Source organism: Polyodon spathula, chromosome 3 (assembly GCF_017654505.1).
Source record: "Polyodon spathula isolate WHYD16114869_AA chromosome 3, ASM1765450v1, whole genome shotgun sequence".
Lineage (NCBI taxonomy): Eukaryota > Metazoa > Chordata > Actinopteri > Acipenseriformes > Polyodontidae > Polyodon > Polyodon spathula.
Window position 1 is genome coordinate 67,392,943 of NC_054536.1, and position 17,730 is coordinate 67,410,672.

At 37.5% G+C, this 17,730-nt stretch overlaps 1 protein-coding gene across 1 annotated transcript in view; it reads right to left on the bottom strand.

Moving 5' to 3' along the window:
• The window catches only part of LOC121313340 (dysbindin-like), a 90,405-nt gene that overhangs the window by 20,573 nt on the left and 52,102 nt on the right, over positions 1-17,730 (bottom strand). Inside the window, exon 7 of the mRNA XM_041245752.1 lies at positions 15,952-15,974. Within this exon, the coding sequence (XP_041101686.1) occupies positions 15,952-15,974 (23 nt within the window). The remainder of the gene's footprint in view (positions 1-15,951; positions 15,975-17,730) is intronic.

Consider the following 17,730-nt stretch of genomic DNA (forward strand, 5'->3'; position numbering starts at 1 on the left):
CTAAGGGAATAGTTTAGGAAGAAGCTTTTATAGAGTACTGCGTAGGATGATCACAACAATAAAATTGGACACCACATCATACAACAGGCTCTATATGATGTAGGCTCTTTTTGCACACTAATGAAGATATGAGCCTTTTACATCTACAGACATGCCAATAAATTGACATCTGAAGCTTTAATGAGTGTATTTCTTTCATGAGACAGTAGTACACCACTTTAAAATGCATTAGCATTTGACCAGATTGACTGCTATGAAACAAGCCCACATCTTTGTTGCTGGTATAATAAATTTACAGATTTATTATAAAATCCCTCAAATATTGTTATATTGAAAGATGGACTGCTATTGTGAAACTACATTCTGGGTCACATAAACAAAACAAAATTATTTCAGTAGCAGTGCTCTGCAAAAACAACATCAAAGTGATTATAATGAGCTGCACCATTTCTACATTGTCAAACAACAAACACACACTTGCAGTAGATGGATAGATGCACCTGGCAGGCACATTTGTGATGATTTACAAGCAACAGCAGTCACTCCAAGAGAGGTGAAAGCCAAGTCAGCCACAGCTCATATTTTAAATAGTAATAGCATGGTAAATAGTAATATGGACAATAAACACTGAGCTTGTCAAGCAAGAAATTGACAAGGTAAGAATGAAGATGGGCATTTCGAAGGGGAAGAGAAATTAACTGGTGGCACTGATGGTTACCCCAGCTTCATGGTTCTAATTTTTAATATTAGGCTTTATATATAAAAAATAAAAATAAAAAAATTGTAAATCGTTGCAGAAATAACTTTTCGGTTAAACCCTGTACTTAGCACAACTTTTTTTTTTTTGTGAATAATTATAGGTGTGGAAGTTTATAAACAGATAGCTTCATTTTGTTTAATATTGACTTTTTTTAATTTAGAGTGACTTATTTTTTTTTTCTCCAATTTGAAATGTCCAGTCAAATTTTTTCTCCTCACCGCAGAGTCCCCACACAACACAGATGTTCTGAGGTCATATGAGCATCCTCCAATCCAACAAGCCTAAAGCCACTCTTATCCACTTTGAATATGCTTGGTGTCTAGCCAGTAGGGTTCGCTGTTGCGCTACGAGGAGAGTAAGTTGCTGCCGGTTTCCCATCACCCCACCATGGAAGCGTTGCAGCCAATGTGACCCCCCCCTCCGGGTCCCCAGCCAAGCGCCGTTCAAGCTGTGTGACTCATCCTGCGCTCCCCAATATTCACATTACTTTTAATATTTTCTGTTGGCGCTTATGCAATTTTAGCATGAATATTCTTAAGCGTCTCTCCTCAGAAATTGTAAACAGATCCCCATCAAACATGGCTCTGCAATGTTTTTTAATCCAATTAAATGTTTCCCTGAACCTTTTGTGAGCTTGTCCAAAACTCAGGTACCATGGAGATTATTGACAGATAGTCTCAATATCCCTTCAGTCATGTTTGGTTTTTTACAGAGCCTGTACACCTACATTTAACATACTAAATCTGTATATCACATTCATGTATTTTAAGTTTTCATTGTTTGGGATGTGGAAATAATGTTTTACGGAGGAACTTTTTGAATAAATGTTAATGTTAAGCAATTTGTCTGTGTAGTAATTATAAGATGGTGCAATATTGTACTGTACTTGGTCTGTATCCTAGAACACATGCAACAATAGGTATTTTTCCGTCCGTATATAAGGTTTTCTACCACACATAGAATGTCCAATTAAGTTCCCTTGTCACAGCAATACCTACAACAGCTCAGGAGAACTGATGGTCAGCCAGCAGGTGTGTTCCAATCCCACAACCAAGCTAACTGCCTTACTAAAAGAAAGGGTTTATATTTACAAATGCCATGTGTTTTTTTAGAGGCATTGATGCATGTAGTAGAATAAAGATAGGTAAATAAGAATCAGGGCTTGTGCAAAAATAAGTGAACCTCAAGTTGCATTAGCTCAATCAAGGAGGTAACTATAATCAGGTGGGTAAATAATTGGGTACCAAGTTAACCAATCAAAGAGCAGATCTCCAGGACAAAGTTTGGGCGGCTCTCTCCTATATAAAGGTAAGAAACCTGTTCATTTTGGTCTTACCCATGCAGGTCAGTGTAACACACACCATGCCACAATGTAAATAGGCCTCTGAGGACCTCAGGAAGAGAGTTGTAAGTGCTCATCAGTCTGGAGAGGGTTATAAAGCCATTGCAAAACATTTCGGGCTCCATCAGGCCACTGTAAGACAAAGAGTCTACAAATGGAGAAAATTTCAGACCACGGTTACTCTACCTAGATGTGGACGCCATTCAAAATTATACCACAGAGCAACACGAAAAATCATAGAGGAGGTCAAAAAGAACCTCAGAACCACATCAAAGCACCTGCAGGCCTCCCTTTCTGCAGCTGATGTCAATGTTCATACCTCAGTAATGGTATTCATGGGAGGGGAGCCAGTAGGAAACGTTTTCTCTCCAAAAAGAACATTGCTGCTCGTCTTAAGTTTGCAAGTTTGCAAAAGACCACCTGGATGATCCTGTAGACTTCCGGAAGAATATTCTCTGGACGGATGAGTCTAAAATTTATCTTTTTGGGCACAACCACAAACGCCACATTTGGCAAAAACATAACACTGCCCACCACCAAAATAACTGCATCCCAACTGTCAAGCATGGCGATGGGAGTGTCATGGTTTGGGGCTGCTTTTTTGCCTCTGGTCCTGGACAACTCACCATCATTGAGGGAACCATGAATGAGTTATACCAAAAAATTCTAGAGGAGAACGTCAGGCCATCCGTCCGTCAGTTGAAGTTGCGCCAAAAATGGGTATTGCATCAAGACAACGATCCTAAGCATTCTAGCAAATCTACCAAAGAATGGATTAAGAGGAAGAAATTTTGTGTTTTTGATTGGCCAAGTCAAAGTCCAGACCTCAACCCAATAGAAATGTTGTGGCAAGACCTGAAGCAGGCTGCTCATGCAAGACAGCCCTCAAATGTGAAGCAGTTGCAGCAGTTCTGTAAGGAGGAATGGGCAAAAATTCCTCATGGAAGATGCGAGAGGCTGATTAGTAACTATAGGAAACGTTTGGTTGAAGTCATCGCTGCTAAAGGAGGTGCCACAAGTTACTGAATCAAAAGGTTCACTTCTGCACACAAGGATTTTTGAGTTTCTGTTTCATAAACATATTTTGTAACGTGTCTACAAGTTATGGGGGATGTTTATTTATTAAAAAGTGAAGCTGTTCCTGTGTAGTCAATGTGAACCCAACATCTCACAGCAAGGTTCACCAACCTTCAAAATATTATTTCTGTGTCTGAGATTGTTTCTGAGATATGTCAAGAATACACAACCACTAAATTTGAAGACAATAGGCCATAACTTAAAGCAACTGCAAACGTACATTTGCAAAAGAATACAATCATTTTAACAGTTCAGTAAAACTAGCAAGTAAGTTGTAACTTCTTGGTAGTTTTTTACTTTTACAATTTGAACATTTGCCTTTGCACTTGCTCAGTGGGCCATTGTACTAAGGTCTTACACTAAAATGGAAATTGGCTCAATGTCTCAAAGTGGCATTGATATATTTTGGCAGCTGTGTTTACATATCACTTCAAATATGGTGCATCTCAAATGGTATCTGAGATACAAGTTCTTTCCAGTAAAAAGCAACAGCCTCATCACATGACTTGCTGTGGAAGATTAACTTTTACTGCATCACAGTGAAAGATTAAACTTGAGAGATTAAATGTGAAGTCGGCATCCAAAATCATTTAGTCACTATTATCCAGAAGCCAAAAAGTGACCTGATTGTAATATTGCTGCCATATCAGTTTGTTGAAGTAACTATCTGATTTTGCCCAGTGACTTTATAGACATCTGCAAATATCAAGCGTTAATCTCCTTTAAGGGCAGCAGTTTTAACAAAAGAAAAAATTGGCATTTTTTTTAGCAACTGTGTGCTACAGGGATTAGCATATTACTAATTTCATACAATGAAACAAGACCACTACTAAACAGAACTGGCTTCCCCCCGGAACTGAGCAACAGTAAACATCGCCTAGCTGGAAGCGGTTTAGTGCCTTTTCTCTGCATTGGAGGTTTGTGAGCTGGCAGTTTGTCAGAAAACAGAAACAACACGGCATCTCGACCGTCCATGCAAACTGACAGATATTTGGTAGCTGCTGCCTGCATGTGTACACCCCGCTATGGCCTGCAGAAATATTGGAGCTACTTTGACACACTAGAAGCAAACACAAACAAATGAATATCGAATAGCTACTATCCATGTAATATACATTTAGGCCTACACACACACACATGTTTAGTTAATCACATTTAATTAATTTTAAAACTGTCATGTTTATTTTTATCTTCATTGCTGCTGAGGTGTCTTAATTGCCTGCTGTATAAACTTGCTACATACATATTATTTTTTTGTTAAACATCCCCTTACACTTAATTGTATTCTCATGTCTCATGGCTATGACCTTCTTTAAGACCCTTTATATTTATCCAGGGAATCCTGTACATGCAGACTGAATGCTCAATGTAAAAAAAAAAAAATCTAATTACATCGGTAACCCCTTGTCAAATATTTTATCAGCTGTTGCAATTAACCAGCTTTTCTTAAAAATAAATACAAAATAATATAATAATAAGTCTCATCTAATGAGAATGCAGAGAGAAAGCAATGTAATCAGTCAGCCTCTGCTAACACCAGCTGTGCTGACAGTATAGAAGCAACTCCCTAGTTGCTGTACTAGGTCAAAGTAATACTGAACATACTATAAAGCCCTTTTTGTTAGCACTAGCAATATTATCACATAACTAGGCTTGCTACTATTCGATTTTTATTTTTTATTAATTAATTAATATCAACATTTATTTTAGAAAGAATTTACCAAGGGTTTTTTTTGTTGTTTTTTTTTTTTTCCGATCTTTCTTTTTAATTAAAGCAGAGAATGGGTGAAATTGACCTTTATGCATAAACAAAAAAATGCCATTTAAAAAATGTCTCATTTAGCAAAATCCCTTGTCATAGCATTGGAATAGCTGGTATAAAAACTAGTTTGCCATCTCATCTTGTGCAGGTCTGAACCCAGCATCTTGTGTTTAAGGAGGATGACAGGCTTTGTTTGGTCGTAGTTGGAACAAAAGAGCCTTTGTCTTTTGCACTGGTGATCTCAATATCTAATACACTTAAACACAGATTCCTGCTACAACTGAGCAGGACAGCACATTGTCCACCAGAGTGGAGAGGGGGCAGTTACATAAAAGCTGCATAACTAACTGAAAGCTAGAAGGGCACACACAAAAAAAAAATAATGTATTTTTTTAAAAACACTTTGATAAAACAAACAAATGAAAAAACGCAAATGTCTACGCTTCCTCTGTACCCAAGCAAATGCAGGAGAAATTTGGGCAGTGATTGGTTAGGACATGGGCTTTTATGAAGGAAGTGACATGAGCTTTGGCATCAAAGCATTACATCAATGATCTGGGTAAGAGATCAGTATATTCCCTTTCAATTCGAACATGACCGCCAAAACAATACTTTCGGGATATGCCTGCTTGTCTGGTATTTGCTGAGCAGTTCATATCAAAGCTGCCGATAGGCCCCTCCGTGGAGGGACTTCCCAATAAACAGTCACTGCACAGCGACTTCAGTCTCTTTTCCCTTTTAGTTCAGGTGAGTAAACAAGTTAAGTATAAACTAACCTTTTCCAGTTGTGTGATAGACTCTTAAGATCTCTCTCGATTGAGTTAATCTGTAGTTCCCTTGCAATTTTATTGCTGGAAATTGGCACTCTCCCAGAATCTGAAACTCAGTAGCGTTTAATTAAAAAAACCTTGCAGCTTGCAGCATGTATTTCTATTTTTTCCTCTGCTTTTTGCAGCTGTTTTGAAAGTAGAATTAAGAGAAGGGAGAACGTGATCCCCCAGCGAGACCCAGCTTTGCTGCGTGCCACTGTTGACTCAAAGACTCTGGGAGAGCTCGGCATGCTCACTCGCTGTGTGCGGCCTAGTGCCCCTACAGGTTGTTTGTTACTATTGTTTTTTCATTACTGCTTACAGTAAAAAAAAAAAAAAAAAAAGACCCTTACACTCCAACTTGCTGTTGAGTGTCTGTGTGTGCTACTGCCTTGCAGTATAAAAAAAACAAGGCCAATGCGTGAAAATAAGATCCCGCATACTGCAAATAAATCACCTGTTCAGTCAATATATAGTGTGGATGCTTCACAAGCAAAACTGTTATTGCAGTGTTCAAAAATCTAAAATCCATTCATACAAAGTCTCCCACCTTTCTTGAAAAGATGTGTTTCCTTGTTTTTCTTTTGTATTTGTTATGCTCTCATTAGTATCTATAGTAGATTCAGCGTCCGTCAGTTCTGGCAGATCCTACTGTACTTGCTGAAGCATTTTTCTCCCACTGCTAATTAAAAAAATAATAAAATGAGCCACCTAGCTAACAATTTCATCCTGAGGGCTACAGTGAAATGTACCATCTTTAAATTGGGACCTTAGTGAAGGCTGCATTTGTATGTGAGAACATTCATTATTGTAGATAGCAATTCATAGCCAGCCAGCATTTTTGGAAATAGCAACACATGTAATGTACAATAAAATAAACATTTTACTTGTGTCATCGGTGTCAATTTCAGGCGGCGCTTCATGGTCGGTAAGGTGACACAGCTGAGAATTCTTTCCTGTTATCCCGTCTGGTGCTGTCAGTGTCAGTTTCTCAGCACACAGTACAGTTAATCGCTCAGTAGCGGGTGAGTGATCGATCTGTTGGTCGATCTGTATGAGCGTTTACGAAGGTGCTTTGTTTAAAAAAAAAAAAAAAAAAAAAAAAAAAAAAAAGCGCAAATCTAAATTTCTAATGGTGTTTATTTTTTAGCAAAATAAAACCCAAGCTTATTTTTAGGCACCCCAACTGTTGTTGTTGATTCCAACTTAGCACTTCACATAAGGTCTAGTAAATTTACATCAGGACTACCAAGTTTCAAAAGGTACTAGTCCTTTGGACTAGTAGCACAATATTGTTAGTTTCTAACCCTGCTTTCTGAAATTATTTGTCACAGCTTTTGAAAACTTCAAAACCTGGAGTAGAATCCTTTCCTACACAAAGATACCTCCTCCATCCATGGCCTCAAGTTCAGAAGCTCCTCCCTCCACATCGGCTGCAAGTGCAAATGCAGTGGCTGGCTGTTCCGTGAATCCTCCTTCAGATGGAGTAAATCAGTATGCCTTGAATACCAAAACGCCATTTCATCTCGAGAATGTTCAATTTAACTTAATGGCAAATATAAAAACAGATATTGAAATGAGAGTCTTTAGGGACTATTTTTTCTGAGTGGAATGATACATAATAAATGTATTCTTTGTATCCTAAAAACCAAAAAAAAGCTACTTTGTGTAATTATTTTTAAGAAAAAAAAAGTTAGCCAATGTATAAGCCAAATAACCATTTGCAATTTAGAACCAAAACCTACTTCAACAATCTACACGTTGTTCAAATAGCTATAAAATACGACAAAAGTATATTTCTTAGAGTATGGCAATTTCTGAATCAACAAAATGAATTATCATCAACATACACACTAGTACTGTGTACTGATGCATGTAAAATAAATTCATAGCAACAATCAGCAATATGAAATACACCAGCATAGAACCTACCAACATAAAAAACACTGCACAATGTTCAACAGCAACTTTGCAAATCTAGCATTCTAAGGACTTTTTTTTTCTCTAGCCACACTCCTAGGACAAGAAGCTGTAATCCAACACACGTAACCAAATTCCATGGACTGCACTAGATTGTATAAGTATGGCAAACTATCAAATAGCAAACATAACTTACAGGAGTTTCTTTTGCTGCTGTTTGTGGATCCAGGAGAAGACATTGCAACCTCAATGCAATGCAAACAAAAACACTGTTCCAGTCAGATGAAAACTCTAGTTAACAAGCAGCTCCACTGATCTGCATCTTCTAACCATAAAGACGTAAAATACACAGAAACCGACAGAGCCCAAGACAGAGATGGTCTGTTCTTCAGTTTCACAGTACAGCAATTGCAATTATTTTTAATTTATTTTTTTATTGTTAAACAATCTCTTATACAGACTCTTGCAGCCTTACCAGAAGCTTAATATGAGCTGCTAGAAGCTGTAGAGATTGTACAGTAGTAGCAGGCATGCATTTGGAACATACCATTTGCAGCCTACAAGGGAGGTGGGAGCACATGGATAAATCACCCATGCTTTCCAGCAATGTTAATGCATGTTACAGCCACATTAAACTGTCTAGTAATACTATTTGGATGAATACTACTTGACAGGCATGACACCATAATGGCTTGAGCACCTCCATGTATGCAATAATTCAGCAATACTGGCTTCTGGCAGTACCCAATGAACATTTTTATGCAGTGACCCATGTCTTCGTAAGACAGGTTTATTACAGTACATCAGGGACTGTTCTTCCACTTTCAGAGATGCTCCTCTTTAGTCTTTACATCAGCTACATGCACAATATACAAATTAAGAAATGTATGACATTAGTCCCTGGGGCAAACAACACATTCATGGTTCATTTAATCTTGATTGCACCACCTATAACCTCTTGGAAACAACGGCAAGCCATGTAAAAGACAGTTATTGCTGTATGATGAATTCCCAGTGATGTGGAAAAAATACCAAAAGTGTTTACGCACCAGACGTTCTTTAAAACATAATCTCACTTGCCATATGATCCATTCTGGATTGCTACTGAAGCAGAATGGATTATATCTAGTTGATCTGTAGCTGACCTCAACAAATCTTTTGTGGCATGCTGTCAAATTTGAGTTGGAGTCACAGGGCATAGGTCATAACAATATACTGTGATACACATTGACATAACATTTGAGGCTAAAATATTTGTCATGTTGAGGGCAGACTCCTGTCTATTGTTTATCATGTCTGTCCTGTCTTTGCTCACCAGTGCTGTATCTTTTCCAGCATGAGCGGAATGGGTTGTTTCTGTATACTGCATGTTGTAAAGGAGGCCACCTTATTGGAGATAAACTGGTCTAGACAGGAGAGATATCAACTAGCTCTAAATATACCTTTGACATGTTTACACTGGAATATTTTAGGAGAGCTCTAAAGTGATTGTAAGTAAGAAAACAATTGCAGAAAACATACTGTTATGCATTTCCATCCTTATACATTTCTCAAATGACCAGTTATGAAGGAAACACACATTGCTAACAAATATTTTATATTAAAACATGACATCTGGTCCTACACTTGTTTAAAGAAACCTCAAAGCAGATACCAATGCTTTCATTGGTCATTTCACCTGAAGGGTGTCTTTGGTTTTTGGATGGCTTTTGTAGCTTGTGTAAATGAAGCCAGCCCTTCTTTCCTAAGCCGACTTGATGCAAAACCACTGACTGCCCAATCTAACACACAAAATAAAACATGTTTCCATAGCGCTCTGCTACCAGCATTGTCCACAACTTATTTTGAGGGATTTTTGTTCAGACACACAACAGCGTTCCATTTTTTTGTTTTCAGTTCAATGACAAACAAAAGGTGTTTAATCCGCAGATTTTCATTTATGATCAAGGGGAGTTTAGTTTAGCACTTACGACTCTTTTGCATTATTACCCTGCTTCGACTTTACGATATCGATACAGCATTTACGACAGGGCGAGTCCCGAGCCATGCGTCATGTGTGCATGCTCGGTGTCCAAACCGCAGTACCTGTCGTGGTCGCCCTGACTCAGTCTAGAGTTTTTTTTTAATGCATGTAACTGTTTTTTTTTTTCCTCCAGAATTTATTTGCCCTTAACAATGTCCGATAAAAGCAATGCACTCAAAACGAAACCTAAGCTATGAACTCTGTCACGTGATGAGGGAGGAACATTTTGTATAGCAGAATATGTGTTTCATTTTTTGTATATAACTTGGCCACTTCTGTAGATCTTTTTATAACTGGACCCTTTATGCTAACTTAGCTATTTCATACCTGTCAACATTGAGTTTTCAAAATAAGGGAGCGCTTGTAAACTGAAATCTTAGTGGATCCTGAATGAATCCTTAGTGAATACCTACCTACCTACCTACATACATACGACACAACATTAGACTAGGATAGGCTTTTATTCAATAATGCGCAGAGAAAAATAGCTCCCTAAAATCATTTTGTAGTAGACATGATTTTTTTCCTTTGGTGACCTCACTCTTTTCCCCCTCATTTAGCCATGATATATTAAAGCAGTCATCAACTATACAGACCAAGTTCCTGTTTTTCAAAAACAAATACAGACATCTGCAGTCTGAGCTCTGAGTCACACAAAGCATAAGAGTGCTTGCTCAAAGAACATGCTTAGCCAATCTAACTGTATTACAGCCCATTATTAGACCCCGGGAGTCGCCACATATTTAGGTCTGCAAATCCGTTCACATTTGGGTTTTTTAAGGCAACTGAAAAGTAGGCCTAAAATGTGTCGAATTGCTTGTTTATTTTTTTTATGTAACGATAGCCTGTACTCAGAATGGAATGTACAGAAAGGCTATTTTGATTTCCACAGGGAAAAGAGATCGCTTCGTCGGTGAGCACGAAAAGCCAGCCCTAAATCTGCTGTGTGTTTATACATACGTAAAGGCAGATCTGGTCTCTGACTGTAGGCCCTGGGCTGCATCTGGACTGTCTTTTCTTTTTTGGAGCGTTCACATATGAGAAAAGACCCTGGCCGCCTCAATCACAAGTGTCAACAGGTTCTTAGTGATTAGATGAGCATTTTTAAGTTACAGACATTTAGCAACCTAACTTATTAAAACACCATAGCCTATTAACCACTTGTATGGCAAACAGAGGAAATCCTTTCAAATCCCTAAGGAGGAGATGTACAGCAGGCCTGTAGAAATCTACCGATAAGCAATTCTACTGAAACAGTAGTTAATTACCTGTGGGTTAAAAGCCCCTCAGCCTTTATCCAATACAAGTGTTACAGGGCAAGGGGGGGACTTATGCATCACAACTGCTGCTGCAGAGTCGCTTGCAATATAGCCTCGGTTTCATGTCTCATCTAAAGGACAAATTAACTATACATTTCTGTTGTCCAAGGCTTTAATGTATAAAAGTGTGAACGCTGTGCACCACCATCACTGAATGAAGTGACTGACAGAAATGCCATTGTGCCTAATCTCCTGTCTACTGAGGGGGAGGGGTCTCAAGGTCAGGGTTTCAATTCACTTCTATGGAAGTTGGATATTGAGATGGTTTAGGTCAATGAAGTCACAAAGTCTAAAGTCATACAAAAAAAAAGAAGCAATTGACTTTCTCAGTGTAGTTTTGTAGACCTTAAGGGACGCCTACAAACCATGCAATACAAAAAGACCATTAATTCCTGTTGGAAGTGTTCTGATGTATTATTCCCATAGTAGGATCGTAGCTTTGATTCCTGTGTACTTACATTGTGGTTTAAGTACATGATGCTAACAAAATAAGTCCTGTAAACGTAAATCTCACATTTGCCAATGTGAAAACCATGCACATTATGGTAAAGGTGAATTTAATTTTTATTTTTATTTTTAAATTGTAATTTATTTGAAGCTGTTAGTGAAGAGCACGTATCGAGATCTCTTTGCAGATACGTCAATTTATTTATTGGTTTTATGCACTTGTTCCTTATGGAGCCTGCAATGACGGAACCTGCTAAAAAGAGGTCAATTTTACAAGCATATGGAAACCCAGATGGTGCTTCCCAGTAGGCCAAGGAGTGTGGAAGTCTAATTAACAATTTAAGAAACAGGATTTACATTATTAAAAAGTAATCACTACAAGGTAATAACGGAATTCCTGAGTTAATAAAGGCATTGTTTGAACTAGGTAGTTTCATTATTACAGAGAAATGCCACAGTAATGCACTTTTCAGTATGATATTACAACTTAAAAGGGTACATCAGCACTACATGAAGATAAAACAAACTAGCCCACCTTGCTGTTCCGAATGTGTTTGGTCATTGTATAATAATCTGTGTGCGCCCCAAACATCTGCATAATGCCACACTGCTAATGTCCAAAATCACTGTTCTTGAGCATCTCTTCTGAGCCAAAAAACATGACTTCCGCATGTACCGTCACATGTGCTCTGAAACGTACCAGCGCATGCCCAATGAAGCATTGTATTAGCTATATTACCTCAGTGTGACAAACGTGGTTTGTCTAATTTTCCATAAGGAAGGAACTTGTACCTGCTTTCGTTTTTTGTAGTAGACATCTTTCACACTATACATATTTCCTCCGTATGTGTGACAGCAGACGGCCGCAAATTGTTTCTGTACGTCGTTTTCTTATATGCGTAATTGAGGTTGTATCTTTGTAAATTCATTTTATTTGATGTTTTATTTTTTCCTCAAATTGAAGGTTGGAAATCTGGGCTGCGTCTTAATTCGTGGGCATCTTAAATTCGAAGGAATAAGGTATACAAATATTTTTTCTCTTCCATATCTTACTCAGCTAACATAATTACATCTTTTAAGTTAGAAGCAGCACTAACATACAATACAATTTAGAAAATCCATAAAAAGGTGCTTAAGCACTTTTAGAGGCATAGTCACGGTCAAATTATTCATATAAAAACAGATTATTGTCACTATTGCACTATAGATCAGCAGTGACAGTCTTCACTAGTTCTCCATTTAACAAAGAGTAATTCCAGTGAGCTATGAGATACATTTCACTGAGATATTAAAATGTGTGTTGTGGGCATACTTGCATTAAAAATAAAATGAGATGGTTCATTTGGGAGCCACTGTACAGCTCCATAAGTGAATAGCTATTCTAAAACATTAAAAGAGAAGTACATTGAACACGGTTGCAAAAATACCCCAGTCTGGGGTCTAAATGCAGTACAGCGAATGTACAAGACACATGGCCATTCTGCCTAATTCTAACTCCATCAGGGAAGCATGGGGTGAAAATCTTCCAGACTGTTCTCCAGAAGAGTTATCACATTTAAAACAAAAAAAAATCTATAATTTCTGCAGTCTTGAATGTGAAAGGTCCTGCCAATCAAGCAGCTGCAATCGGCCCTCTATCAAATTTGCTGTCCAGCCTTTCGTTACTGAAACAGACATGCAACAGGAAGCTCTATATATATATATATAATATATATATATATAATATATATATATATAAAATAAATTATAAGATATAGATATATATATATATTATATATATATATATATATATATATATACAGACATGCTAAAATGTGTTGGTACCCTTACAGCTCATTGAAATAATGCTTCATTCCTCCTGAAAAGTGATGAAATTAAAAGCTATTTTATCATGAAGCTGTGAAAAGAGATGAATTATTGCTTATTCTACAAAGATATTCTAAGATATCCTGGACACATTTGTTGGTACCCCTTTGAAAAGATAATAAATAATTGGATTATAGTGATATTTCAAACTAATTAGTTTCTTTAATTAGTATCACACATGTCTCCAATCTTGTAATCAGTCATTCAGCCTGTTTAAAGGGAGAAAATTAGTCACTGTGCTGTTTGGTATCATTGTGTGCACCACAGTCAACATGGACCAGAGAAAGCAAAGGAGTTGTCGGAGGAGATCAGAAAGAAAATAATAGACAAGCATGGTAAAGGTAAAGGCTACAAGACCGTCTCCAAGCAGCTTGATGTTCCTGTGACAACAGTTGCAAATATTATTAAGAAGTTTAAGGTCCATGGAACTGTAGGCAACCTCCCTGGGCACAGCCGCAAGAGAAAAATCTACCCCAGATTGAACAGAAGGATAGTGCGAATGGTAGAAAAAGTACCAAGGATAGCTGCCAAAGAGATACAAGCTGAACTCCAAGGTGAAGATACATCAGTTTCTGATCGCACCATCCGTCGCTTTTTGAGCGAAAGTGGGCTCCATGGAAGAAGACCCAGGAGGACTCCACTTTTGAAAGAAAAACATAAAAAAGCAGGCTGGAATTTGCTAAAATGCATATTGACAAGCAACAATCCTTCTGGGAGAATGTCCTTTGGACAGATGAGTCACATCAGCTCTGTGTTCATAGACGAGAAAATGAAGCTTTCAAAGAAAAGAACACCATACCTACAGTGAAACATGGAGGAGGCTCGGTTATGTTTCAGGGCTGCTTTGCTGCACCTGGCACAGGGTGCCTTGAATCTGTGCAGGGCACAATGAAATCTCAAGACTATCAAGGCATTCTGGAGCGAAACGTACTGCTCAGTGTCAGAAAGCTCTGTCTCAGTTGCAGTTCATGGGTCCTCCAACAGGATAATGACCCAAAACACACAGCTAAAAGCACCCAAGAATGGATAAGAACAAAACATTGGACTATTCTGAAGTGGCCTTCTATGAGCCCTGATCTGAATCCTATCGAACATCTATGGAAAGAGCTGAAACGTGCAGTCCGGAGAAGGCACCATCAAACCTGAGACAGCTGGAGCAGTTTGCTCAGGAAGAGTGGACCAAACTACCTGTTAACAGGTGCAGAAGTCTCATTGAGAGCTACAGAAAACGTTTGATTGCAGTGATTGCCTCTAACGGTTGTGCAACAAAATATTAGGTTAGCGGTCCCATCATTTTTGTCCATGCCATTTTCATTTGTTTTATTATTTACAATATTATGTTGAATAAAAAATCAAAAGCAAAGTCTGATTTCTATTAAATATGGAATAAACAATGGTGGATGCCAATTACTTTTGACAGTTTCAAGTTACTTCAGAGAAAATTGTGCATTCTTCGTTTTTTGTGGAGGGGTACCAACAAATTTGAGCACGTGTGTGTGTGTGTGTGTGTGTGTGTGTGTGTGTGTGTCTGATATATATCAGAATGCATGTCAGGGATTCCATTATCCATAAAATATTCAGTCATATGCGGGACAACATATACAGTACCATGCCAGGGTCCTAAAAGCAGTACAGTAAGTATGTGGAATGCCAAGTTACACAGTGTTCTAATGCACTATAATGACAAGAAATGGGAAAGCAGGCAAGTGATGAGAAAATGCCCACTGTCGCATGGGTGTAATAACAAAACTCAGTAGAATACAAAGCAGCAACAAGGTTTAATAATACAAATGCAAATATAAAATGGAAATCCTTACTTCTATAATATACAAAAAAAAAAAAAATCAAGCTGGTGCAAATAGATGTATGAGAAAAAAAATGTATGTTCGTTTTACAGTTTGAGTTGTGAAAGTTATTGCAGTAACTTTGTCAACCTTGTCTTAAAGAGATTTGACCAACTTAAGATCCAGCTGCATACCAACAGAGTTATGGACCTTGGTTCTAACTGATTTTCTACAGTTGTGTTTCAGGTTATTTTCTCAAAAATGTACTAAAGTTATTGCAGAAATGTTATATTTGGCAAACGGTAGCAATGACCATAGACCTTCCGTGGTACAAAGGGACACCTTTATAAGGTTTGCTAAAATACAGTGGTGAGAGCTGAGAGACGTACATAAGACATCCTTGTGTGCAGCATGTCAAATGTGGGGTTCCAGGATATGAAAACAATATTTACAAAATGTGTATAGAACAGGTCTAATGTGTGAATATATTTGACGAAAAAAAAACATTTGTGACAAAGAATCCATTACTGTGGAAAAAAAAAGTAAAACAAATAAATAAGATTGCCAGGCAAAGCACCTACCTCCAAATGCTATATTTATAATGCAAGGTATGAGGAGCGATAGAAATTGCCAGTTGGGTTCTTATTTGATTGATAAAACATTGCAAAAAGCAAACACCTTAACATCTACAGGTCACAATGGACTAGTCAACATCAGCTCTAATCAGCAAGCTTGAAAACAGGGAACAGGTTTAATAAGGCCAATATCACGAGAAGCGATACGCTCACATTTACAAAATGTCACAAAATGCCATGGACCATAGAAACAAATAATGTACTTACCTTTAAGGGTTTCAAGTTCTTTCCTGTGAAAAAACAAAACAAAACAAAACAAATAAAAAACACTTGAGCTTTGTGTCTAGAAGAGAGACATTTTAGTGACCAGGGAAGATAAATTACCTTGTGGTTGTGTCCCACTACAGTATTAAATATGCAAACCAACTGTAGAAGATCAGTTCAGAAAGATTTGCTTAATGCCAGCTTCCTCCTGTCTGTGCCAAAACAAGAACTGAACATATTGTATTTGGCTGCACATGAAAAATACAGGGTCACTGGCCCTCCAGGACCAGGACTGGAAACCCCTGCTTTACTTCACCACCTTACAGCAAGGGTTCTCAAACCTGGTCCTGTGGACAACCTGTGTGTTCTGGTTTTCATTCAACTGAGCTCTCGATTACTTAACTAAACCCTTAATTGAACTAATAACTTACTTAATTAGACTTAGAATTTTAATTGTTTTCAGTTCTTAAAACAGTTACAGAGTTCAAGTTACTTACACAATTTTATAGCTAACTTGAAATCTGTAACTGTTTAAGCCAAAATCAAGTAAAAAGGTCTAATTAACAAATTATCAGATCAATTATGGGTCTAGTTAAGTAACTGAGAGCTCAGTTGGAATGGAAATCAGCAGACACAGGGGGTCACCAGGCCCAAGTTTGAGAAACCCTGCCTTACATTTCACTTGTAACATGCAGCAAATGTGATTAAACGGTTCCACAAAAACAACCTAAATGAAAGACATAGCAGGAAAGTATGAGATCACATTTGACTTTAGGGTTTTTTTTTGTTTGTTTTTTTTAGCAGGTTACACCATTGCCAGCCATTTGAGTTTGTGATTAAACAGGGGTAGCCTACTGTAAATTAACATCACACAAATTACAGGGATTGCACAGTTCTTTTATATGAGGTGGGTTGGAAGTTTGATCCATGACACCATAGAACTGCACTAACAGATGCATGTGTCTATGTGTGGGGGTGTGACAAACAATTCAGTAAACAGTGGGAGAGTTGAAGGACAAGGAAAGTTGCTTTATGCTTTCTATCTCTCTCTCTCTATATATATATATATATATATATATATATATATATATGATTCACGATGATAAATCACACCTGTGGACTTTGATCAATAAAAAAAACAACTGATCGATTAATCTTGTCTACCTGAGTGCAATATTAAAAAAAAGGCAGAGAAAAACAAAAATTGAAAAATGGCTGATGGTACTTACTAGAAGGTCTATCCAATATTTCACAGTATCTCAGAATGAAGAAAAGAGACTGCAACTTACAACACCTGCTCATCGGTGCTTTCCTTTCACGGCAGTGCTACAAGTTTATCATCTTCGTTGCAAGTAAGATGATTTATCTTTTTACTCAATGTACTTCTTTCAAAACTGAATAAGAAAATTAATATTGAAAAACGTGTTTGTCTGAAAAACATCTAGCATAGTGATTTAACTACAGTTTACTGTATATTAATAGGGTTTTCTGATAGTACTATAATGCTTTTTTTGTATTCTTTTTTTTTATTTCTAAATCTTGTGCAAGTGAATTAGATTGTGCAAACGAGGGGATCAAATAAACAAATACTGGTACATCTTGACATTGCAAACAATCAGATACACACCTTTCCCCTCTTATTTCTCTTATGCTACTGTACATTATGCTATTCTTTTATAATATTATACCACAGTGAACCTTTACAAGGGGAACTGAATATTCAAGCCAAGTGTTATATTTGAACTTTTTTAAAGTCAGGGGGACCCTACAGTAAATATGTGC